The 26,506-nt window shown below is 42.4% G+C and overlaps 1 protein-coding gene across 3 annotated transcripts in view; it reads left to right on the top strand.

The window, feature by feature from the left end:
- Positions 1-23,056, top strand: part of IBTK (inhibitor of Bruton tyrosine kinase) — a 59,171-nt gene extending 36,115 nt beyond the window's left edge. The window contains exons 16-29 of one of the 3 annotated variants that reach the window (XM_053287084.1): positions 1,106-1,202; positions 4,142-4,243; positions 4,538-4,655; positions 8,195-8,255; positions 9,532-9,659; positions 10,220-10,326; positions 12,419-12,567; positions 14,270-14,433; positions 15,020-15,112; positions 15,575-15,718; positions 19,448-19,588; positions 20,829-20,900; positions 20,987-21,119; positions 21,736-23,056. In XM_053287084.1, coding sequence (XP_053143059.1) covers positions 1,106-1,202; positions 4,142-4,243; positions 4,538-4,655; positions 8,195-8,255; positions 9,532-9,659; positions 10,220-10,326; positions 12,419-12,567; positions 14,270-14,433; positions 15,020-15,112; positions 15,575-15,718; positions 19,448-19,588; positions 20,829-20,900; positions 20,987-21,119; positions 21,736-21,861 — 1,635 coding nt within the window. In that variant the 3' untranslated portion in view covers positions 21,862-23,056. Of the gene's footprint in view, positions 1-1,105; positions 1,203-4,141; positions 4,244-4,537; positions 4,656-8,194; positions 8,256-9,531; positions 9,660-10,219; positions 10,327-12,418; positions 12,568-14,269; positions 14,434-15,019; positions 15,113-15,571; positions 15,719-15,798; positions 15,893-19,447; positions 19,589-20,828; positions 20,901-20,986; positions 21,120-21,735 lie in introns of those variants that run through there. The other 2 variants (XM_053287083.1, XR_008314167.1) reach the window with 2 other exon arrangements.
- Positions 23,057-26,506: the final 3,450 nt, after the last annotated feature.

Here is a 26,506-nt window from a genome sequence, read left to right as displayed (position 1 = left end):
CAGTACAATGCTCACTTTGCGTTATTTTTGCTGCCTCCCCCTTTCCCACTCATGCAGGAACCTAAATCCCCCCCCCATCCCCATAGGTGTAATGACTCGTTCCTTGTGGTTTCATTATTTTTGGTTGTAGGCGGGAAACTGAGCTCTTGTGAGTAACGAGGTATGTCTGTACTATCTTCCACAGGCTGACTGTTGGTAGCTAGTGGTTCTAAAACTCTTGGGTTTCTAGTGATATGTTTATATGTAGTGATGAATGATAATTTTTCAACTTGTCTGAGTTGGTCTTGGGTTGAATCTGAATTATATACCATTCATGACTTGTTGATATCATTAACAGTACACACACAATGCTGTGGTTAAAAATATGCAACAGTAACCCAAGTTCACATCCAAGAAATTGGTACTCGGGATACCAATCAGTTCATCTTGAGTCAAAGGTTTAAAAACAAACAAACTTGAAACTGTTGGATCAAGTCCTCCTTAAATTTCTATATATAATATAGGAAGTACTCATGGATCACTAGTAGCTGTAAAAGAACTGATGGAAGCCCTTGTTTAATTTCCAAAACTGAACACGTGCTAAACAAACCTGTTATGTCTACAGAGCACCATGATCAGAAGTGTATGTGAATGTTTGTATTTAGTTCAGTAGCCGAAAGCAGCTGATGAGTCATGGATGCACTGCATTAGTAACTTTCCAACTTTGTGTCAGAAAAAATGAATCGGAAGTCTGCTGTGAGCCTAGTATACCTGCACATGGAGGAAGCTGCCTATTTTGTCTCAGCATGAGATGTATCTGGCATAGCCACCTTCTAGTTAGCCTCGGCTAGAGGCAAGTGATTCTCTCACATCTCTCCACTGAATGGAATAGACAGTCATTCAGTCACACCTTATGCAGAGACAATCTGAATAATCTTACCAGAATCATTTGAAAAGAAGACATGCTTACATAATATTGAGGTTTCTTTCCCTCATGGTGTTGGTACACCAGCCAAGGTAGGCATATCTCGTCTCTGAAATCTGAAGACTTTCCTCAAAGTTCATAGGAATTCTATTGGGTCTTAAGAGGAATTTAACTTGAAATAAGTGTTTCATTTTAATTTAGGCATCATGTTGTGCAGCTCTGGAAATGCCATTCCCCTCTGACATTCTGCAGGTCATTCTGGATTATATTTACACTGATGAAGCTCTTACAATAAAAGGTGAGGCATGCACAGAATAAGCCTGAATAGCATGATTGGGAGTCCCTTTGAGAAATACTCCATTGAAGATGTCTGTGGCTAGGATAGCAGTTGGGAAGTAATCTTTGATTTGGCAAGGACCAAATTAATGAAGTAGACTGAGATAATAGTGTGCAAATCCATTGCAGATGAGAATATGATTGCTAAGAATGGGGGCTAATTAAAGAATACTGGTTAATTTTAAAATGACAACCTGCCTTTTCTAAGAACCAAACCAAGATGGGAAGGGTAGAGGCAGGCTCTGTAAGTAGCAAATAAATGTATAGTAGGCTGTAGATAGCTGGAAGGAGCAGAATTGGAAGATTGCTACCTCTCTTTTGTGGAGGTTCCTCAAGTCAACTAATCTTTTTGAATATTTATAAAACCATCTCTTTTTCTGGACATTTGTGCTCTTTTTTGGACTTCCAGTAGGTGGCGTTTGTGGGACCTTATGGTCCTGGTACGCCATTACCCACCAAGAAGGAAGGAGCAGAATAGATGCTTTTGTGTGAATGTGGCATGACAGAGAGATGGAATAGGACTAATGCTTTTGGAGAGCACTTTCCAATCTAATCATTTGAAGAGTGCAACCATTTAGAGATGAGTGAGTTGACTCACAGTGCATATGTTAGAATGTGAGCTTATTTCAGCTAGGAGATGGGTCATAAAGGGTAACACTGTGCATCAAGGAGGCAGTGGTAAGACTTCTTTTGAATAACCTCCCCTTGATCCCTCAAACCTGTAGAATTACTGCCTGGTTTCTAATCTCCCCTTTGTGGGCAAGGTGATGGGATGGATACTTCTCATTCAGGCAAGGGGTCTTGGATGAGGCATCCTTTCTAGACCCTTTTCAGCCTTGCTTCTGCTCTGTGTTTAGAACTGAAACTGCTTTGGTTACCCTGGTGGACAATCTATGTTGAAAACTGAAAAGGAAGAATGAGTCCCTGTTGGTTCTACTGGATTTCTCAGTGGTGTTTATTAACATCAGCTATGCTTTCCTTCTGAACTGCCTCTCAGGGATGTGGATTGGGGGACTGGTCTTGGACTAGATGCGGTCCAGCCCTGATGGGAGGTTTCAGAAGGTGGTGCTGTGTGAGTACTACGCAGCCCTTGGTCATAAGCTTATAAGCTTGGCCATAAGCTTCCTGCCGGGTTGGATCTTGTCTCCCATGCTACTTAACATCAATATGAAACTGCTGGGAGAGGCTCTCCAGAGATCTGGCCTGAAGTGCCATCAGTATGCTGATGAAACGCAGATCTGTCTCAGTTTGTCACTTGATCCCAAGGAGCCAGTGGAAGATCTGAACCAAAGTTTGGAGCCATTGTAAGAGATGTAGCTAATAAGCTGGTGCTTAATCCTGACAAGATGAAGGTGCTGTTGGTCAGTAGGAAAGCTGATCTGGGATTAGGTTATCATCCTGTTCTGAGTGGGTTTGCGCTGGCTCTGAAAGAACATGTCCACAGTCTGGAGGTTCTTCTGGACCCAGCGTTGTTCCTGGATGTTCTGGCTGCAGCTGTTTCCAGCAGTGCCTTTGCATAGCTTTGTCTGGTGAGCTGGCTGTGCCCACCCCTGGAGAAGGCAGATCTGGCTACAGTTACCTGTGCCTTATTCATGTCGTGTTTGGACTACTGCAGTGCACTCTACATGGGGCTGCTCATCTGGAAATTTCAGCTAGTGCAAAATGCATCTTTCAGGATTCTCACCGGAGCTGATGTGTTGGAAGCAGATCACTCCCATTCTTAAAGAGCTGCACTGGCTGCCTCTCTGTTTCCAGGCCCAGTTCAAGGTGCTGGTGATTACCTTTAAAGCCCTTAGCAGCCTAGGCTTCAAGTATTTGAAGGAATGCCTTTTCCCTCAGGTGTTTGCCCACTGCACAAGGTCAGAGGAGCGGGGTTTGCTCCACATGCCAACATGAAGGGATGCTCAGTTGTCATGCCTGCAGGACAGGGCCCTCTCTGTTATTGCCCCCAGATTGTGGAATGCTCCTTCCCAACTTTGTCTGCTTTTGTAACAGGCAGTGGCAGCAGTGTTCTCTCTAATTCTTTTCATCTGTGTGCAGAATGAGTTTTGTTCTGGGCAGCAGCATCAAGGCAGTGTGTGCGCACATGCATTCAGAGTGGAGCCTTCCCAATTCAACCTGAGCGGGATCTAAAATAAGCTGAGCAGAAATAAAAAATGTGTGAGCACGCATATGTGTGCACGCCTTAGAGGGAACACCGAGTGGCAGTTCTGTTCTTCCACACCTTTGGGCTCTGAGTGCTTTGCTGATTTACTGCTCAGTCTGCTGGCTTGCTGCTATCGTTATTTAATTTATTCCTTTCTCTGTTTGTTGTGATATATTGTTTTTAATGTACACTTTAATTTTGTCATATGATATTTGTGTGTTGTATTTTTGTTAGCTGCCTTGGGATTTTATCTGATATGGCAGGATATAAATAATAAATCTTAGAGAGTGCCTTTTTCTACATGATCCTCACCACACGTTAAGGTCATCTGAGGAGGTCCGCCTTCAGTTACCACCGTTTCATTTGGTGGCAACTCAGAGGTGGGCCTTCTCTGTAGCTGCTCCTGGGCTGTGAAACGCACTTCCAGCAGAAATCTGCCATCTTAATTCTTTATTGACCTTCAGGAGAGCCCTCAAAACCTAGCTGTTTGGCCTGGCCTTCCAGAGTTTTAATTAGTTTTAATTGTTTTAATGTTCTAACCTGATTTTCAGGGTTATAATTGTTCTGATAGTTTAATTGTTTTTAAAGATGTTTTAATTGTTAATTGGTGTTTATATTTATATTTATGTTTTAATTGTTGTTGGTTTTAATGGCTTCTGTTACCACCCTGAGTCTTTTCGGAGGGGTGGTATAAAAATCGAGTGAATGAATGAATAATAGTACAAGCTAAAGATGCAGTTTTCAATTATTTCCAGAATCACAAAATGTGGAATTCATATGCAATGTTCTTGTGGTAGCAGACCAGCTCCTTATGTCACGACTGAAAGAAATATGTGAAGTAGTGATTACGGAAAAACGTGAGTGTTTCTCTTGTTTCAGAAATGTGTTGGGTTGACTCTAATTGTAATACTACTTGTTCATTTTATGATCATGCAGTTGTTTGCATGAATGTCAACCTATGACATGTTCACTGTATTATATATTGTTGCAAAGTGCATGTTCTCAAAACGTGCACAAGAGTATGGATGCTAGAATTCCTCTAGTGCTTGATATGGCCCATCATTAAGGGCTTATGGAAAAGAGGTTTTTTGTCTTACTCAAGTCATAAAGAATAGTAAATAATTCACTTTTTTCTTCCCCCTCATTTGTAGTTACTTTAAAGAATGCTGCTGAGCTGCTGGAATTTGCAGCAATGTATAACGCTGAACAGTTGAAACAGTCTTGCCTGCAATTCATAGTACTAAATATGGCAGCTATACTTGAAACAAGGTAGGCCCTGACTCTGCATGTAGTCTTAAAGCACGGGTGGAACAGTAGCATTTCATGTCTGCAACCAGTTGTCTCAGAATTTTCTACCAAGCAGCTGTGAACACCCAAATAGCTTCATTCCTTGCCAACCAAATTTCAGATATAGCAGAAGAAATGAAATTAAGTGTGTGCATGTATTTTTTAAAAATTGAATGGTCCACTGTTCTTCTTTAAAGAGTGCTTGAATCAAATTCCAAACATAGATTTTTAAAATTATTGGGTTAGGGGGAGGAGGGGGAGGATTATGTGCTCTGGGGTTCTGTGAAGGCAGATGTCTCGTTATTTTACCCTTTTTTCTTCTTCAATATCTGTTTGAATGATAAGATCACCATATAAAATGATGATAGTTTGAGCTATAAGAGACCATTACACTCAAGATGACCCACCTCTCTCTCTCCCCCTGATTTCACCTTTCGTATTTCCTTATTCTCCTTTTCATACTCCTAAGATAAGAACATAAGAACAGCCCTGCTGGATCAGGCCCAAGGCCCATCTAGTCCAACATCCTGTTTCACACAGTGGCCCACCAGATGCCCCTTAGAAGCCCACAGGCAAGAGATGAGAGCATGTCCTTTCTCTTGCTGTGGTTCCCCTGCAATTGGTATTTAGAGTCATCTTGCCTCTGAGGCTAGAGGTGGCCTACAGCCACCAGACTAGTAGGTGGCTATTGGCCATGACTGTCCATGAATTTGTATAAGCCCCTTTTAAAGCTATCCAGTCTAGTGGCCATCACCACATCCCATGGCAGGGAATTCCATAGATTAATTATGCAATGTGTGAAAAAGTACTTCCTTTTGTCAGTCCTAAATTTCCCTGCCTTCAGTTTCATGTGATGACCCCCGGTTCTAGTGTTATGACAGAGGGAGAAAAATTTCTCTCTGTCCGCTCTCTCTACTCCATGCATAATTTTATACACCTCTATCATGTTTCCGTGTAGTCTCCTTTTCCACACTAAAAAGTCTCAGATGCTGTAGCCTTGCCTCATAAGGAAGGTTCTCCAGGCCCCGATAATCTTGGTTGCCCTCTTCGGGCCCCTTTGCAGTTCTTAACATACAGTGACCAGAACTGTAAGCAGTACTCCAAATGTGGCCACACCATAGATTTGTATAAGAGCATTATAATATTAGCATTTTTATTTTCAATCCCCTTCCTGATGATCCCTAGCATGGAATTGGCCTCTTTCTCAGCTGCCGAGCACTGTCAACACTTTCAACAAGCCTTCCACCACAATCCCAAGATCTCTCTTCTGTTCAGTCACTGACAGCTCAGACCCCATCGGTGCATATGTGAATTTGGGGTTTCTTGTCCCAATATGCATCACTTTACACTTGCTTACATTGAACTGCATTTGCCGTTTGGTCGCCCACTCCCCCAGTTTGGAGAGATCCTTTTGGAGCTGCTCACAATCTGTTTTGTTTCCCCTACCCTAAATAGCTAGGTATCATCCATTCGCTGCTTACCTGCTGGCCATTCGCTGCTTGCCCCAACTTTTAGATCCTATATGAACAAGTTAAAGAGCACTGGTCCTTGTACAGATCCTTGGGCACCCCACTTCTTTCTTCCCTCCACTTAGAAAACTGTCCATTTATTCATACCCTCTGTTCCTGTCCTTCAACTAGTTGCCAATCCACACATGTACCTGTCCCCTTATCCAATGAATGCTAAGGTTACTCAAGAGGCTTTGGTGGGGAATTTTGTCAAAAATAATTTGTAAGTCCAAGTATACTGTGTCATTTATCCACATGCCTGTTGATGCTCTCAGAGCTCCAAAAGGTTAGTGAGGCAAGACTTGCCCTTGCAGAAGCTGTGCTGGTTCTCGTTCAGCAGGGCCTGTTCTATGTGCTGAACAAGTTTATCTTTTGAGAATGCTTTCCATCAGTTTGCCACAGAAGTTAAGTTAACCGGCCTGTAGTTTCCTAGATCCCCCCCACCCCCAAATCCCTTTTTGAAAATCAGAGTTAAATTTGATCTTTTCTAGGCCTCTAGTACAGAGCCTGATTATAGGAGATGAACAATATCACATTTGAGATTAAGGATGTGCAAATTGATCTGGATACAAACAGATATGTACCCAAATTTAGCTGATTCGGAGACAGAATAAATCACCCATGTGGTCCATTGGCTAGATTCGGGTCCAAATCAAATCACACCAGATTAGATTGGAATCGTGCCAGATTCGCATTCCTCGTATCATTTCCCCAGATTCCCCCAGATTCCCGGCTATCATTAAAAAAAGAAAAAGCTAAGCTCCAGCCCTCAGAGAAGTGGAGTTGTAGAGCAAAACTAACTACATCATCTTGGGAAATATTTTGTGGAGAGCCATCATACCATCATCGTGTCCTCTCTCTCTCTCTCTCTCTCTCTCTCTCTCTCCCTCTGCCTCTCTGGCGCCCGCCCGCCCCAGCCTCTCTGGCGCCCGCCCGCCCCGGCCTCTCTGGCGCCCGCCCGCCCCGGCCTCTCTGGTGCCCGCCCGCCCCGGTGCCCCCTTGGCCTGTGCCCTTCTCTGGCCCGCCCACCCCGGCGCCCCCTCAGCCTGGCCCCCTGCCTCTCTCTCGCGCGCGCGCCCTCTGCCCCTGCCTCTCTCTTTCGCTCGCGCGCGCCCCCCTCTGCCCCTGCCGCTCTCGCTCGCGCGCGCCCCCCTCTGCCCCTGCCGCTCTCGCTCGCGCGCGCCCCCTCTGCCCCTGCCGCTCTCGCTCGCGCGCGCCCCCTCTGCCCCTGCCGCTCTCGCTCGCGCGCGCCCCCTCTGCCCCTGCCGCTCTCGCTCGCGCGCGCCCCCCTCTGCCCCTGCCGCTCTCGCTCGCGCGCGCCCCCCTCTGCCCCTGCCGCTCTCGCTCGCGCGCGCCCCCCTCTGCCCCTGCCGCTCGCGCTCTCGCGCGCCCCCCTCTGCCCCTGCCGCTCGCGCTCGCGCGCGCCCCCTCTGCCCCTGCCGCTCGCGCTCGCGCGCGCCCCCTCTGCCGCTCGCGCTCGCGCGCCCCCCCTCTGCCCCTGCCGCTCGCGCTCGCGCGCGCCCCCTCTGCCCCTGCCGCTCGCGCTCGCGCGCGCCCCCTCTGCCCCTGCCGCTCGCGCTCGCGCGCGCGCCCCCTCTGCCCCTGCCGCTCGCGCTCGCGCGCGCGCCCCCCTCTGTCTCTTTCTCGCGCGCGCGCCCTCTGCCCCCCCCTCTCTCGCCTGCTCTCTGTTGCGCGCTCTGTCTCTGCCTCTTATTACATTACTCAAGAAAATCATCCCACAAAAACGTTGGAGTTGACTTTAAGCCTTGGAAGAAAAACAGTATGTAATATTTAGTGGGGCAGTTAAAATTCTAAGGTCTGCAATAACAGTATTTGTCCCAATCAATATAGAATCTTTTTCTCAATCTGGTTAGATACACATTCCACGATTTTAGGGCCCATGTATTATACCGTGCATAGAATTCAAATGTTTGCTTTCTATGTCACTGTACTTTAGCATGCCTGGTTGAATGAAGTACCACCACTGAGTCTCAGTTGTATCTTTGCCTTTAGGGCTCTGGATGTTTTAAGTGGAGATGTTCTGAAGGACCTTTCTGTTTCTTACAGAAAAACTGTAAGTTCTCCCATAAATTAAAACTTGCTACATTTTCAATTTTAAAAATTCAATTTAAGAAACCAAACAAAATTGACTTATAGTGGCTAACATCCAGAAGGGAGCTTGCACTGTAGCGGAAGTCATTTTCTCCATTTCCGCCTCATTTCTGCAGCTTCAAGAGTTACCAGGAAAGCCCTTTTCAGGGGACCCATGGTAACAGTGTAAATGTGGCATGGTGGCTGCAGAAAAGTGGGAAGGAACTCAGAGGAAATAGGTGGAGTCAGGATGGGGCTTTGTGCTGGTGGAGTGCTAGTCTGCATGCTGCCCATTATAATCTTGGACACTGGTATGGACATGGCTTATGGAATCTATAAAGTATGTAGTGGTTTTTATTTTTGTTCAAGTTCTATCAAAAAATATCTCACCACTTAAATCGCTAGTCATGAGATATATCAGTGCTACATGACTAGTGATTAAATGAGTGATATTCACCACTACCCCCAGAAAAAATTAACCAAAAAGGTACATTTTTTTCATAGAAAACATGTCTGGTAATGCTTGATAGAGTGAGCAGTTACTAACTTCTTGATTTATATATTTATTTTTGCATTTATTTATAAGAGAATGCATCAGAGTCTCGGGAGTCACACTTGAATATGTCTCCTGTTAAAATAGTGAAGCCAATTGCATGGCTTGCTCACTGTAATCATTAAAGTATTAGTGCATTTAGAGAGTATCTTATCACATCTCCTTATGGCACTAAAATGCAATGACTGTGAAGCTTATTAAAAGGATATAGATAAAAATTGTCAATGCATTAGTTTATAATAAAAATACTCACAGAAAGTGTGAGGTTGTGTTTGAGAGCTTACACACTACTACCGCAGGTATCTTTTAAAGTTTATGTATATGTAAATGTGGGTGTCCTTAGAGAATTCAGTATAAAAGGGTTTTCTGGATAGGGGTATGCACGGACTGGTTGCGACGGTTTGGTACGAATTTGGTTCAAATTTGGACTGAACCATGGTTCCCCAAACTAGTTCAGTCAAACCCACTGGCTGGGCTGGTTGGGTCAACTAACTGGTTGGAACCTGTATGAAGTTATTTGTGTTTGAACCGCTCGAAACTGCCTGGTTCCTGGTGGACCAGTTCGCGGTCATACTGGTCTGTGTACACCCCCATTTCTGGATGTACATGGGGTTCCCAGATCCACAATGACAGATTTTTAAAGTGTGTATTCATTGCCTACTTGTTTTGCTTTGTATACAACTTGAAGAAATTTGTGCTGTTGCAGATTCCAGCTATGGTCAGGAGAGTTATTACTCCGTACCAAGGTGGACCTGATATTAGTTCTTTGGAGCCAGAGGAAGGAGAAACCTTTGTCTTCCTGAAAGAAGAACTAAGTACAGAGCAAGCTACTCAGTAAGACTCATTTTTTATTCTTCTGATGTAGCTTTGCTTCAGCCTTTCATCCTGCTTGGGCAACTGTGTTTTCAAAATTTCAAGTCTACAGCTGTAACAGAGTAATGTGGATTGCTAGCACAAAACAAATGTATAGAGCACTAAAAAAAAAAATTTTTTTTCCTCTAAGTACTAAGTTATCCTTCTTCCCATAGTTGCAGCTAAGACATTTTGCTTCAGATAATGAGGGATCATGATGTATTAAACCAATTCTTGGTTGAAAATATTGTTTCTTCTGGCTGTTCTAAAGCCCTAATATGGATTTTACCAGCCCCATTCAAAACTGAACAAGAAAAGGTGTTAAAGCGAAACACAAGCTGTAGAGCTCCGAAGGAGTTTTCTTGTTAAATTCCTATCACATTAAACATCTCAGAAAAATTGGGATAGGAGAAGTGTGACCCTGATGTTGGGAGAATGAAGTAAGAGAAGTTGACATGCTGTCTGCTCTCATAATTCTATAAGTGAGTAAAATATAAATGTGTGTGGCTTGCTTTGTTTTTGTTTTTTTGTTTTTTAACCAGGGAAGCTCTTCTGAAAAAAGCAAAGGCTAAAAAGAAGCCTCGAAGACGGTCAGACAGTTCAGGAGGGTATAACTTATCAGATATTATACAGAGTCCACCTTTGACAGGTTAGTGACTTATGACCTTCCTTTATTCATTTGGAAGCTACATTTTTGAGTGATTGCCAGATAAGAAAAATTACTTGCACCTCTGCAAAGTCACAAAAAATTATGTAACTAGCCATGGCTGCTTGTGTCTAAAAACTATCGCAGTGCAGTGGTATGGCTTCAGAATAGCAGTAGCAGATGATACTACCACCATTGTACCAACAAGGCCTCAAGAGCCATTGATATATTCAGGCGGATGTGGTGTAGGACCAGAATGGATGGTGACTGCAGGAAAAGAGAAGGGAACAGAATGGCCGAGTTCATGAGGAAAACAGATCAGAGAGAAAATGAATAAAAACACAAACCTCAGAAGGCTTCCCACGGAATAAATATATGCTTGATAACCACAATGCAGGTGAACATGTATTGTGTCTCTTGGTGGTTTTGTCCAAGCTGAGAACATGCCATAGCCCAGATTAGAACGGTCAATAAAGGGCTGACCTTCATAGAACCACTACTTGCAAGGGCTATCTCTATTCATCTTCTGGCTAACCAGAAGAACATACAGTACCCATGAGCTTTAGTGGTTTGCCAAGCAGACAAGTTAAACTGCCTTGTAAACTTTGGCCGCAATCCACATAGAGTTGCCACAGTCAATGGCAAGGTTAAGCAGGTGCTTACATAAATCTCATTGTAATCAGTGGGACTTAAAAATACTTCAATCTAACAGGATCATGCCTTCAGGGTTCAAAAATGGGTCTTCTGAAATCTTATTTGGTTTTAAAATTCTCTTAAATGCTAAATTGAGTTAAAATAGCACCAGAGAGAGAGAGAGAGAGAGAGAGGCTGACATCCAGATTGTTACTCATGAGTTGTCCATTGAAATTAATGGGACAAGTTAGTCATGACTAACTCCCATTAACTTCAGTGGGGATACTCACGAGTAACTTAGTCTGAATGTCAGCTAGCAGTTCCACTGTTACCATGTTAAAGCTGGATTTGCTCAGTTTTCTTGCTTAAAATTATGAAATATTAGCATAGTTCAGAGTTTTCCCTTTGGCAAAAAATACTGTATGAAGTGAATAAGAAACATGTTTTCAGCTTCTCTTGGTAGTGTGAAGAATGCTTCACGAAACATAACAAAGTTCTGGGATGCAATATTGCCGCGTGGTGTTGGCTGGAAAAAGAATACTGAAACACCCAGGTTGCACTTAAAGTATTACCAATGGATGCAAACGAAGAGAAAGGGTCATAAGCCTTCAACTGGCTGGGAAGTGTGCCATAATCATGAAACAGATTGATTATACTTCAGTCATTTAAACATTCGTACTTTTGTATATGATGTGTTTATATTTATTCATATAAGCAGCTTGTGGGGTACCATGGCCACTTGGGTCAATGGCACTTTCTCATTCTGATGTAAACCAAGTCTCTCTAGAAATGGTGGCTTGAATGCTCAGCCCCAGCCCTAGCAAGGAGGTTGGTAGCAGGGGGAGGCAGAAGTCAGTGGCTGAATTAGTATCAGGAGCAACAACTGTCTTCTTTGCCCCGCAAGAGCTAGCTGCATACACCCTTGGCCTTAGATCACCAACAGTAACCATGGCAGTCCCTGCAGCTAGGCATTACTCTAATGAGTTGAGTTAACATGTCAATAGCTGGAGATGCTCCCACAGTTCCATTCCTATTAGGAGCTCAGCAGCCTTATAGGACATGGGGAGTAATAAGTGTAGTTTTCCCTGCTGCCCCGTCATTGTTCAGATGGTACAGCTGTGTAATGAATTGGAGTGAGCTGAGTGGAGTGAGAATATGAGGTGCCAAATGGATTGATGGAGCCACTGACGAGGGAAGCCCTTCATTCTTTGGTGAGTGCTTAGGTGTGTTGGGGGCAAGGGTAAGGCCAGGCCTGTGTCCTCTGAGGTCAAACCGCTGGGCTGGTACGATAGAGAATAGTGTGATGCTCCATTAAAATCCTTAGCATTCTAGAAGAATGTATATTGCTACTACTCAGTAATATATCCAGTCTTTCTTTTCTGCCTGTGCCATACAATAAGCTTGCATTGCACAGACTAATCCTGATTTTTTTCTCCTCCCTTTCTTTTTCTAATACATGTAGGGATATTGAAACTGGATAAAACTAACTCTGTTGAATCTCTTCCTGAAATGCTAACATCAGATTCTGAAGGTAGCTATGTGGGAGTGAACAGTCCTAGAGATTTGCAATCTCCTGACTTTACAGCAGGATTCCATGCAGATAAGATTGAGGTGAGAACATATTAATTCATTCGTTACCTTGATGCTCACTACTTAAATAAAACACAACTTCCATTGTCTTTAGAAACTAGTTAACTACCTCTTTTAACCACTAGTTCAAATAAAATGTTGGCTGACACATTGAACCGTCTCTTGCTGGTGTTTCTGATCAGTCCATGCTGCTGCGGGCGTCTAAGAAAGTGCCTGCGGTCCTATGCAAGAGCACAGATATGTCAAGTTGTACTCCCGGCACTTCAGGAGTACAACTTCCTTTGGAAACAATGGAAGTTGTGCCTTTGAAGTGTCAGTATGCAATTTTACATATTTGTGCTCTTGCGCAAGATTGTGCTTCTTTGGACACCTGAAGTAGCATGGGCTGATCAGAAAGGCCAGTGTGAGACTGTGCAACATCTTGGCCATTATTTTGCTACTAGTTCAAATGAAAATTTTGTTGCATCAGTTGTGGGAGCCAAAAATCTGGATAGGGAAATAGGTTGGACTAATATGCATTTGAGTGTATGAAGTTGACCTGATCAATGTAGTTATCTTTCGGCTTTAATTTGCTGCTTTCCAATCTTTAAAGTTTTTATGATGTGTGATATATCTTCTTTGCTTAGTGTCAGGGCCGTAGCGCGACCCTGGGGGGCCCAGGGACAAAATTGTTATAAGGGGTTCCCTCTATCATGCCCCAAGTCGTGCCCCCTGAGTCTGACATCAGATGCAAGGAGTGGGGCAACAAACATCTCCCCCCTGCCGCCACCCTTGCCCCATCGCTGCTTCTTATTTTTGCCCAGCAGGTGCTATGACCGGGCCAGGCCTCTCCTGCTGGCCTGTGTGCCTCTCTCTTTGCCAGCCAGCCAAACTGCACAGCTGCGCAGTATGACTATGGACATCACATGCCCATGACATCACAGGCATGTGACTTCCATAGTTGAACTGTGCAGACACACACAGTTTGACCAGCCGGCGAGAGAGAGAGAGAGAGAGAGAGGCATGCAGGCTGGCCAGAGAGGCCTGGCCCAGCCACAGCGCCCACTGCTGTCATGAGGGCAAAGATAAGAAGTGACAGCAGGGCAAGGGCGAAGTGGTGGGGCACGGGTGGTCTACTTGGGGGGCTCCTTGGGACTTTTGGACCCAGGGACATTTGTCCATGCTTAGTGTAGCAAATTTTAAACAAGTGAAACCATGCGCTTTTGCAATACTTTGCTAACATACAGTCAATGTACTTGGGTGAAGAAGTTATAAAAGGAGTCTTGTGATCATCAGGGGGATATAGCACTGGCAAATACTAATTATTTTTTAATTATTTTTTAAAAGCAGCATGTACATGATCACACTTCTTGGAATATGGAGCCATGGAATTCAAAGCACAGTCCAGAATGCCATGCATGACAGTAGGGCTTTAAGTTTGTTAACCACCATATGTAGCCCCCTCCCCCATCTGGGTTGCATGGTAAACATTTCTTAAACTTGAGAGTCTCAAATGCAATGCAATGTGGCATAAGGGGAACTATATAAAGTTTTCGTTGGTCTGCTTTTTAACAAAACCTACTAGATGTGCCCAGATCCTTGTATGTACATAAGTAGTTAATGCAGGTTAAATGCATTATTGAGTTTTATTCTTCTCTTGTATATCTCTAAATGCACATCTTAAAATCAACTGCATTTATGAACATGTGAAGAAGACTCTATAACTTCAGTATTTTTACTACAGGTGAAAGAAAAAATGTGTCTTTCCAGTACAGTCATTCAACATGCCAATAAAGAGGTGAAAATATGCGAGGGAACACCCACACAAAAAATATCTCCTCCATGGTGTATTCCTAGTAACAGAAGCACCTCAGCAAGCTCTTCCAACTCAGTTATTGGCTCTTTTAGGTATATAAACACTTTGTTGCACCATTTGTCAAGTGTTGTGGTCTTCTTACAAGCAGCTCATGGGATGAGTTGTCTTTGTGTGAGCTTCCCTCCACACGGAAAGGCCTGCCTGCCTATAACTACTACTAGTTGCTAACACATTTTCTGAAGCATCAGATGACCAGCTTCTTATGTGGTGGTTGTGATCATTCTGCTTATAGCACAATGTTCTTTTATATGACTCTATGCTTTGGGAGCTAGTTTTCTTTTTTAAGCGGAAGTTATTACAAGCCTAGAGTGTACAGATTGCATCCTAAACTTGCTATCTTTAAAGATCTAATTCGTTGTAGGTTTTAGAGCAAAGTAACCAAGCTTCACATTAACTAAAACACAGGGTTTTAAAAATATTTTGTCTAGCATTGTCAGTAGACCTAAAACTGTCCATTCTGTGTGCGCTTCCCTGAAAAATATACATGTATTTATACACACGCACACGCACAATGTTTGTCTGAAAACATTCTATTTGAGGTTTGCCATAATTGAGGAAGTACACATAAATTATAGAATATCTTTAAAAGTAACAACATAACTTTTTCCCCTCATTCAGTCCTTCCAGTCCTCCTGCTATGGATTTAAGAACTATTATGGAAATTGAAGAAAACATGCAAAAATGTGGAACCATGCCAAAGATAAATTCAGGGTTGGTAGACAAAATAAATGGCTTCTTTCAAGTAGATTAGCATTTAAAATTAAAATTAATTTTTGTATACAACTTGTGTTTGAAGCTTAACTCCTATCTATATTGCTCTTATATACAGAATCAGCTTTGAGAACATGTTGTAAAGCAGTATATAAAATATTCATCGTAGTGGTAGAATAGCATGGTGATGCTATAGTATCTGTTGCATCCTAGATACTGTTGTTGATAACCTATTTAACAACATTAACTGTGTGAAGTCATAGGGCAAGAAAAGAACTGGAATTGACAGAAGTTGTAAGGAACAGCCAATCTTTCTCTACTTTTGTAAGCCTAGGACATATATGCCAGTAAGAAAAAAGGCCCATTGCAGTTGCTTGTGTGATTAGTAATTCTACTTAGAACTTGTGGGGCTATAAGCAGCAGGTGGCTGTTTTCACATTACTGCATGTTATTTTTTAGCAGACCCACTTCTCATGGAAGTAAGCTTTCTCAGAAGCAAAGGAAACTGATTGCCATGGCTGCTAAGGACAACAGCCCAGAGATTGTGCCAGATGCAACCATGCAACCACCGACACCTCCAAAAGCTACAAAACTGGGGAGTGCATGGTATGTTTTGTTAGTGCCTTTGTGTTGTTGTGCAGACTGTCTATTTGAAGTCACCATCTTTAAGATAAGCTTTCTTTCAGCCTACCAGTGCGATCTCGTTTGCTTGTGACTTGAGCTGAAGAATTTGCATATGGCAGCAATTAGAAACTTCAAGGCAGTTGACAAATCAAACCGGTATTTATTTGCTCATTATATGCATGTACATCCTAGTTTTTAAATCAAAAGATATCAGTGGCTCACAAGATAATAGAATACAATATTTCCGTGCAGCATAATAACAAATAGCAGCAAAGCGTTTAAATGTCAAGAAATGTTGACAGTTACAGTATACGCCACAGAGATGAAAATTACTTTATCAGCAGAATTTTTTTAAAAACCCTTTTGAAACAGGAAGGTTTTCATCATTTGTCTGAAAATGGAAAGCATGGGAGTCTGCCTAACCTCTCTGAGGGGAAAATGTTCCATAATTGTGGTGCAGTCAGTAAAAGGCCTTATCTCTGGTACTCGCCAATTGAATCTCTGTTGTGGCGGGCCAAAGAACATGGCTTCTGTGGCTAATCTCAACACCTGTGTAAGCTTTTATGGGAAAGGGCCGCTCTTAAGGTGACTTGGTTTTGTACCATGTAGTTCTTCACAGGCCAGAGACAGAGCTTTGAGTTGGGTCTGGAATTCACTGCAGTTGAAGCTAAATAGGTGTTACATGCTCTAACCACTGTGTTTCATCAACGGTCTTGTTGGTCACATTCTATACTGGTTAATATGAAAACTCTATATCATTTAATGTAAAGTTAAATTTCAAATTGAGAAATTACAGACATATGAAATTACTTTCATCCAGTACATATTTTGCCTGGTGGATATCTTTTTGTCATGAACACCAGTATCTATATGGTAAATGCCAGATTGGAAGGGGGAATCTGCACATACATAAGCAGAGGGGGTGGCATCCACAGTTCTGCTGGCACAACTGTGCTAGCAAAAGCTATTTCCCCACCCTCTCCTCCCTGCTGTAGCCCCTGAGCCTCCCAAAAAGCATTTTCTGAGGGTCAGGAGAGACCTTCAGCCACAAAATGGGATGTGGTGTGGAGATCTATAGGGAAGGAGGGAATCGCTGAAAACCAAGCAGAGGTACCTGCAGAGCTGCAGCGCAGAGGAGTGAATGGGGAAATGGTTTGCGCTAGCACATTGGCTCTGGCACAACTGACCAGTGCTGGTGCCAAGGAACTACAGTTGACTCCAGTTCCGTGGGGTTTCAATATCTGTCTGGCAGCCAGTTTACCTGCACCAACCAATTTGACATACATACTCCTGCCTACAACCATACTATTAGTTATTAGTATTAACTATTGTGCCCCTATTTATAGGGTTCTGTGACTTATGGTTCCTTGTTGCGACTTCAATCCAATCCAATAGCTGACTTTTAAAACGGAAAGAGAGGAAGGAAATGCCTTCCTTCTACAGTCCTTAGGCCAAGAAGATTCTTTGTCTCATAGCATGTGGTCTGGATTGGAAGGCCATTGACAAGTCTTGGAAATCGCTGCTTTTTAGAAACTAGAATAGCTGTGCCCGTGACCAAATGGTGGGCTGCTGCCAGCAGCAGCTGCTTGTAAACTTCACTAGCAGTACTTCACTAGCAGTATTCTCCTTGGAGAAAATAGTACATACAGCCAAATGAAGGGGCAAGTTCTTCTAAGGCTCGGTGTTCACTTCTTCAGAGTGTATTAAAACCCTGTTCAGAAATGGACATTAATCAAGGCAATGTCTAGCCAATACACTGGATTTCCCCCCTCCAAACGTGGAAAGGTTTCATGGTTTATCATTGTTTGTTTGCAGTTACTGAAGTGTAGAGTGATATGTCAGGAACAAGAAATCAGGTATTGTAAAGATGCTGTGATATATGATAGCATGTATTAGGTTTTTCCCATGTGAAGAAGAGTTAGTCTGAAAGATGGTGACTGGCCCAAGATCACCCAGTGAACTTCATTGCTGAACGGATGTGTCAACCTCGTGGCAATCCTACACTCTGTCCTCTACTCCACACTAGAATAGATTGATGGTACTTCAGCTGCAGAATGACTTCTGGTCTAATTGTCATGTGGGCATAGGAGAGTGTAACTTCCTTCCCAGTATTCCTTTGGCTGCAAAAATGGAAAATGGCAAAAGGCTGAGAGTTTTAAGCTGACAATCAGTGTGAAAATCTATAATGATTAAACAAAGCAAAAACTGACTCTTAAGAAAACGGAATTTATTCTAGCGCTTAAATCTCCTGAAGAAATAGATATATTACTACTGCTGGCTTGATGATAAAAAACAAATATGGTTCTCATTAAGTACTTCTGAATATAAGGGTGACAGAAAAAGGACTGTCCTTACCATGCTGAGTTATTGGATAACTCTGATCTTCAGTGTCCAAACTGAGCTCTTATGCATGCAATTGGCAGCAAAGTGAAGTTTCCATGCTTGTGGAATGTGGCATTCTCCAGAACTTTTGTTTTACAGTGAAATGAGATACTTGTCTTGAAAATTCAGCAGCTCCGCTGGCAAGAAAATATGCCAAATGGGTGTGGGACCTTCTGGAACTTGTTTTGGTTGATATGGAGACTTAATATCTTAAACCATACTTAACTTCTCTTCTTCCCCCCCCACCTTCCCCCCTTTTTTTTGCCAAAAAGAAATCAGTTTCACAGTTTGGGAGAAGTCAGTCTATGTATCTATAAAGAAAAATAAACCCAATGCTGAGGTGTGTGTGTGTGTATGTCTCGCACACAGAGAGGTGAAAGAAAAAGAATTGAATATTGCTTTCTTTTTTTCAGAAAATAAAAACAATTCATATCTAAGTCATTCTTCTCATTAAACATGCAAGAAATACACCTCCTAGGCAGGAGGGAGACACTTCTTTGCTGAGATAAGCTTCATAAATGTGCCTTTTCTCCTTGCTTCTGACAGTGTGGAATATGTCATTATATTTTTTAATGTCAAATTATCAATATTTCAGTTAACCAATATGAATTCTAATAACAAATACTCACACCTGTTTCACATTTTTATGCTAAAGGCTTATAATAGTTTTAGTTGTAAAACAGATTGCATAGAATAAGTATTATATTTAATCAAACTTGAGATCAACTCTGTAAAGGTATTGCTACACTTAGAATGTGGAAATGTGGGTCACATGGGCAACCTACCCGATTACTAGAAAAGATGGACCAAATGTACATGGGAAATATGTATGCCTCTCCCTTGAAGCAGAGAATATTAACACTGGTATAAATGTTGATATGCACATAGTCCCAAGGCACCCAGCCCTTGGAAAATCTGAAAATGAGAGCTTTCCACATAGGAACTTAAGAAGCTTGCTTATACTGACTCAGGACAAAACACAACAGAACCCACATGTATATATCTAATATATAAAATGTATTTTATTTAGAATTACAATACCTATTATGTACTCATAATATAATAAAGTGTAGAAGAAATTGTAAATTTGAAAATAAAACCAATATCACCACAAAGTAAAAAGTGGAAATATGTATACTCCACAATTCCACGAATAGCTGGTCCATGCCTAGGACATAATTGAATATCCCGATCAATCCATTCCATAAAGAATCCAATGGTGCATTCCTGTTGGAAATTCTGGAGTTGAAGAAGTCCAAACACTAAAATAACTGCTGTCTTGAGGAATTGCCACACTGCATTATGTCTGTCCTTTCTTTTCTTTTCAAGGGTTCCTTCGTTGCATTCTGCTTTGCCAAAATCATTCCGTGATCTCCTTGCAGAAGAAGAAGAGCCTGTTGCTACAGGTTCCAGTTCTAGAAAGGTTGGGGTTAAAGGGATTGAGGATGTACAGACTCAAAAGTCTCTAAGGTGAAACATAAACTTTTAATTTCCAATCTGCACTGACACTTTCTGGCAAGTATTGTATGTATACAATACTATAAAATGTTGTAAACATTTACAACATAGCATCTAGTTTTAACTATCTTGTTGTGTACACAACCAAATAGTCTGCTGGTTGGGGAGGGCTGGCAAGCAGGCAGGCAGTCTCCTACCTGTCTCCCTGCACAACTGATCTCCTTCCCCAGTTTGCTCTGCTGCTCACCACGACATACGAGCCGCAAACCAGGCTGTTGGAGGAGGAAGTGGATCAGCCAGGATTCTGGCTGAGGATCCTCCATCTCTGTGTGCACACACAACCCCAAAGCTGGGGTTAAGGGTGCACTTAAACCCAGGTTAAAGCCTGGGGTAAATTCCCAGGCTTGGGGCTGAGGCAGTGCCTTATGCTGGGCTGTCCACGCCTGGGCTTTGCTGCCTGTGTGAATAGTCTCTGTGTGTAACTTAAGAACAGAATAATAATTTTGTTTCCCCCCCACAATTCATTAAGCACAATTCATTATGAAGAATCCTTACAATAAAATCATATTTCTAAAATTGCATCAACTACAGTGGCTGAAATCTTGTACTAAATTACTCTGCAGAAGTTCCCCTGAAATTAATAGTTGTGATTCACTTGTCCTATTGATTTCAATGTGATTTCTATTGAGTAATTTAGTCAGGATGTCAGCCAGTTTCATAACATCATTTCATAATGGGCTAGTTCAGATATCATATGGAACCACAGTCAGATCTTGATTCTGTATGATGATTGCAAACTTCAGAAGTGTGTCAGTTCAAGAATTCTATTTGTGACTAGTGGGGAAAAACCCAACATTGGTTGTGACACTCAAACCAATTGATCTTGGTTTATTCTAAACAACTGTCTTGAAATAAACAGGGATCGGAACCCAAGGCTCAAAGTGGGTTTCAGATCTCTGTTTATTTCAAAGAAGCTCTCTAGAGTGAACCAGAAGGTTAAAAGTCCTCATACCATTCTAGATTCTACATATGCAGACCCATGCGCATCCCTGTAACTGTTGTTGAGGGAATTAAAATGAAGCATGTCAGGATCAGTTATGTTAATGTAACCTGCAGTTTGACCCTTGCTCTGTGGAAGATACCTTATTGCATTCAGCAGAGTGGGTTAGGGTTCATGTTTGCTTGTGGTATTTTTTCATTCTTAGCATACGTTTAATCTGAAATTCTTTTGCTAATGTTTTCCTCCTCCTAGATGCACAACTGCCACTGCTCTTTGGGCAGCTAATGAGCATTCTTGTGCACCAACACAGTCGGAGAGTCAAAAGTAAGTTGGCTGTTTTTGATTTTAAAGTATCAATAGAAAAAAAATCTTATGCAATGTGGTGATCTCTAGCATTACGTACTTTGCAGTCCTTGGTTAGCAGCATCGTTGACAAGTCCAGCTGCAGCAATGCCCGTCACATTTGCAAAAATTGTAGAGGAGGAGCTCCAGCAAGAAGCTGCTCTTATCCGAAGTAGAGAGAAACCTCTAGCTTTGATCCAGGTAAAGGAAAACATTTCATACTATAAATTAGGATTGGCTGTCTTGTGCGTTCTGCTCACTAATGTAGTGGGCTGTGATGATGTTAATGTGGTAGGCTGTGATGGTTCCTTCAAGCTGAACAGTCTTTAGTCAGATTGCACAGAGAGAGTGCACATTCTTCTTCATCATGCAACTGAACCTAATGGGGTTAGACCCTGTGCTCTTGGTAACATTTTCTGTAGTGTTCCAAGAGAAGCTGTATACTACTTCCTGCACTGCAGAATCTGTTGGGAACATGGGTTTGCAAGGAAGGACCTGTTCAGTGTTCCCTCTAACAGGAATTTCTCAGATGTTGTTGACTACAACTCCCATAATCCCCAAACAAAAGCCATTGCAGCTGGGGATTCTGGGAGTTGTAGTCAACATCATCTGGGAATCCCTGTTAGAGGAAACATTGGACCTGTTGTGAGGTTCTGCCTGCTATCAAGTTTGTCAAGGCCTATGCAATTATTTTGTTTAGTAAAGTTGAAAATACTATTTTTCTTTGCTTGTAAACATTAATAATTACTGTGCTTCCTTCCAGATTTCAAAGATTATCTCACCGCCATCCCCCATCTCTCTCTCTCTCTCATTTCAGATCGAAGAACGTGCTATTCAGGATCTGTTAATCCACTATCAAGCCTTTGGCAACCCTGATGAATTTGTTGTTGTTGAAAGGTCTCCACAAGGGCCAATAGCAGCTCCAATGTGGAACAAGCATTGATGCAGACTCTTTGGATTTTGTGACTGTGTATGTACCACACAAATGTAGGACTGTCTGTCATTAGTATGCATCTGGTACTAGAATGACGATGAGGATATTAAAGTGTGTCTGTATCTTTTCAACTACATTACTAGATTTGGCTCCTTCACAGCATAACTTCCATAAGGCTGGAGTTAAAGATGACATTTGCTTAAGTTTTAAATAGGGCTAAAAGACTCTTGTGTGTCCGTTAGTAAAAGATACAAAACAAGGCATTGCTTCTCCAGTTAACAAGAACTCTCATAATCATGCATAAAGTTTGAATTAACCAGAATTATCCAAAAGTTTGATTTCCTGCAAATGTTCACGTTTTGTGTGTGATAACAACAAAACCCAATACTTCCTATTGAAGCAGTAGCATCCAACTCTGGACTGTGTGGGTGTGCGTATGTGTGCTCGTTCTCTGCTCTTCTGGACAGTACTCCCAGCCTTCATGCCTTACATATGTGACAAGCCTTTGTGCTAGAGGAGAGTTTTGTTTTGGTCTGTATTATTATGAGAGCACCTCAGAAGAGCCCAAACATCTCATATCAGCTCCACAATAGCCAACAGGAAGGAGAGGTACCTCTTGGCTCACATTTGGCAAAGTGGGATGGGGGAAGCGCAACATGCTGAACTGCAGAATATTTCAGGAAAAGATCAAGCTATTCATTAAACATTAAAGCTCCACAAATGAATGACAATTGCATTTAATTGTACACTTAGCACTTGGTATTGTTTCCCTCCAGTAACTGTATGTTCAAGAACCTGTTTCTGATTGTGGATGGCTTTGTTGTTGTCAGACTTATAAAAGATTGTTTGTATAACAAAATAACATACTGCTTGCTCTGGTGCTTTTTGGGATGAGGGAGAGAAGCTTATAGTTGGATTTATCTATTTAAATAATCTCAGCATTTTATCCATTTTGGACAGTCTGGAGCTACAATTTACCCAAATGAGTATTCATGGTACTGTGAGGAAATGATCGATGTTTACATCAAATGTAGTTGGCTTTGGCTTGAACAACAAAAGTTACTCTGTATGCAGAACTTTAGTAAAGGATAAAGTGATGGAGCAGCATAACTTGCTACAGGAAACAGAAATTATAAGTGTATTTTTGGGTCTCAACATTTCATTTTGGATAGGAAAATAAAAATTAGCAACTATGGAAAGATAACTGACTTGTAGTTCGTTCTTCCTTTCGGTCAGCAATTCCCAAATGTCTGCTTGTGAGCAGGGCTTATATGTATGCTGCAGTTCTGAGAGAGAAAAGGTGCAGAATGTGATACTAGGGGTAAAATACAACTACTTGAGAATCTGAGTGTTCATGTTCAACTTGGGAGTTAAAGGATCAGAAGTGCTAGGCCTTGCTGTTCACTTTTCACAATGCTTCTTGCATGCAGGAGAAATATGACTGTCTTTATGGTGATACGAGATTCCTTCACAACATGGATAATGCGCCTGCACAGTAGCCCTGCAGAAGGATTTCATAGCTCCTCTAGGCACTCTGAAGCTCTGCCCTTCACGTGCAAAGCACGCTCATTATCTTGGGCAGCAGAGCCAAAATAAAAGGAACTGTAGCTCAGTTCCTTTTCAACCACTTCAGTGTGTGCCTTATTAAGGTTCACTCCTCGTTTTTCATCTTGTTCCCTGTGGAAACTCAAAGAAAATTGGTTTAGATTCTAAGGCTTGGACACAGACTGTTCTCGACTACTCTCTTTCCTATTGTTTTGGACTCATGGACGACCAGTATTTGCTCTGTTTGGGAGAAGATCATATTGTCTGGACATGTCTCTCTTTTTCTAAACAGACCAGGAAAAAAATAGAGAATTGCATCTTAGGGGCTGTGCTATACAAAAACGCATTATGCAGTCTGCCTATGCCGCATTCCTCATTACTGTCTATGTACATGGCTTTGATCTTGCCCAACCATTGACACTCAAAGTCAATGTTGAGACATTCATCCAAGAGAGCCTCCCATACCCAACACATTGGCTCGGTGCGCACTAATGAGGTTTTTAAGAAGCCCCCCATGTCTCCAAGGAGGACATCACAAGCCCTATAAGAAGCAGAAATATTATGAGGAAAACTCCTCATCACGTTCAGCTTCTAAATACAAAAAGACCACCTCCGCGACATCAGTCCCAAAGTCAATGACCCAAACATCGGAGACCTCAAATCGTTCAGTATCAAAATCAAACCACCATTTATTGTCTACAGTTGGGTTGGTGGGGGGACCTCAAACTCCACCCCTTCAACCTCTATTCAATCACTGACATCAGACACCTTAACCATGGAAGTTCTTTGGAGGTTTGGGATTGTACCCCTTCTCCTATGATTCAGTATATTTCATCTAATGCCTCCTCTTCCACAGAGATTGTGGACATTACTTGGACTCCGCTCTTGCACCCGGCATCAACACCAACATCGAATTTGAAGCTGATGTCAACAGCTATACCGACACCTAAGCCGACATCAACACCGGTATTGATGACAACTCATTCTCTTGTTGCTCAGCCTTCAACATTGGCGAACTCAGTACCGACAATACCCAACATGGTCAGCAACTCCACAACACAGCTTCAGTTGTCCTCTCCTTTGCCTAAAGCACATACTGCAGCTGCAAAAGTGCTACCTTTACTCCTCGCCTCAGCATCGACTTTCCTTCTACACCTTCGATATCCAAAGATCTCCCCCTGTTATAGGATATAGAATCTATTCTGGGTTCAGTGAGTAACACACTATCTGGTTCCACCTTCAAAGGATTTTCCCTACATGGTTTGGATGAGGACCTGGGCTCTGGTCTAGTATCGATTCCAGAAACCCCAATGCTAGAGTAACACCATCTTCCTCTCCATCCTATGTATCTACTTATCCGTATCATTATTCTACATCTGGCTATTCCTCCTTTAGAAAATGTATGGCCTACTGGAGCTCCCCAGGAGCTCTGGATCTTGGCTATTATTCTAAGGTTTGGTAAATTTAGAGATATTTTTCTCATGTTATCTCCATTGTTACCATATGACAGGTCTGCTCAACTTTGGCCTCCTGCAGATGTTGGCCTACAACTCCCATAATCCCTGGCTATAGGCTACTGTGGCTGGGAATTATGGGAGTTGTAGTCCAAAAACAGCTGGGGGAGGGAGTAAGTTGAGCAGGCCTGCGTATGACTAGGATGAATTTAGGCTGTGGATGTTGAGAAAACTCAAAGCTAACTCTACTCCACAGGGTCATACTCAGGAGAAGGACTTACTACCTTTTTAAAGGCTATCAAACCCATCTCTCTTTCCTCAGCCCAATTTAGATCCTTCCTCTTTCAAGGGATAAGAATCAGCCTGTGATACCTGACAAAGATAAATCAGATGATGAGTATACCTCAAGTTTTATTTCAAAAGATGGCTCTGTCCTAACAGAGAAGCCATCTGACCCTTTGCCAGATGAAAGTGTCCCAAAGCAGCCTTCTAACTCCCCAACAGAGGAAACCAAGCCATGCCGTATTCAGGTGGCTGAAATGGCAAGAGTCTTGGGCTTGGAATTACAGGTGAAACTCGGAAAATTAGAATATCGTGCAAAAGTCCATTAATTTCAGTAATGCAAATTAAAAGGTGAAACTGATATATGAGACAGACGCATTACATGCAAAGCGAGATAAGTCAAGCCTTAATTTGTTATAATTGTGATGATCATGGCGTACAGCTCATGAAAACCCCAAATCCACAATCCCAGAAAATTAGAATATTACATGGAACCAAGAAGACAAGGATTGTAGAATAGAACAATATCGGACCTCTGAAAAGTATACAGTGTACTGTGCTTGATTGGCCAGCAAACTCGCCTGACCTGACCCCATAGAGAATCTATGGGGCATTGCCAAGAGAAGGATGAGAGACATGAGACCAAACAATGCAGAAGAGCTGAAGGCCGCTAATGAAGCATCCTGGTCTTCCATAACACCTCATCAGTGCCACAGGCTGATAGCATCCATGCCACGCCGCATTGAGGCAGTCATTGCTGCAAAAGGGGCCCAAACCAAGTACTGAATACATATGCATGCTTATACTTTTCAGAGGTCCGATATTGTTCTATTCTACAATCCTTGTCTTCTTGGTTCCATGTAATATTCTAATTTTCTGGGATTGTGGATTTGGGGTTTTCATGAGCTGTACGCCATGATCATCACAATTATAACAAATTAAGGCTTGACTTATCTCGCTTTGCATGTAATACGTCTGTCTCATATATCAGTTTCACCTTTTAATTTGCATTACTGAAATTAATGGACTTTTGCACGATATTCTAATTTTCCGAGTTTCACCTGTAAAATCCCCAGCCCCAGAAGCCAAGGATTCAGTTTATGATGATGTCATCTAACTGCTGCTAAACTGGCAGCATTACCTGTGTAACCAGTTCTTGCTGATTCCCCCAAATCCACTTGGGGTACACCTTCATCCTCCAACTTGACATCTAAGCATCCTGTGATTCTTTTTTATAGAGTACAAAGTGGGCGGGGGGTTGTCCTCTTTATCTGCAAGCATCCTTCTTTAAACTCACCTGTAGTAGACTGTGCCTTGAGTATCAAATCTGGTAGAAAACATTCTGCCCCAGTAGAAAAGGAAGGGAGAAAACT

The sequence above is a fragment of the Hemicordylus capensis genome, chromosome 1, assembly GCF_027244095.1.
Source record: "Hemicordylus capensis ecotype Gifberg chromosome 1, rHemCap1.1.pri, whole genome shotgun sequence".
In the NCBI taxonomy this organism is placed as follows: Eukaryota; Metazoa; Chordata; class Lepidosauria; order Squamata; family Cordylidae; genus Hemicordylus; species Hemicordylus capensis.
The sequence above is the reverse complement of the archived record's forward strand: the minus strand, read 5'-3'. Positions and strand labels throughout refer to the sequence as shown.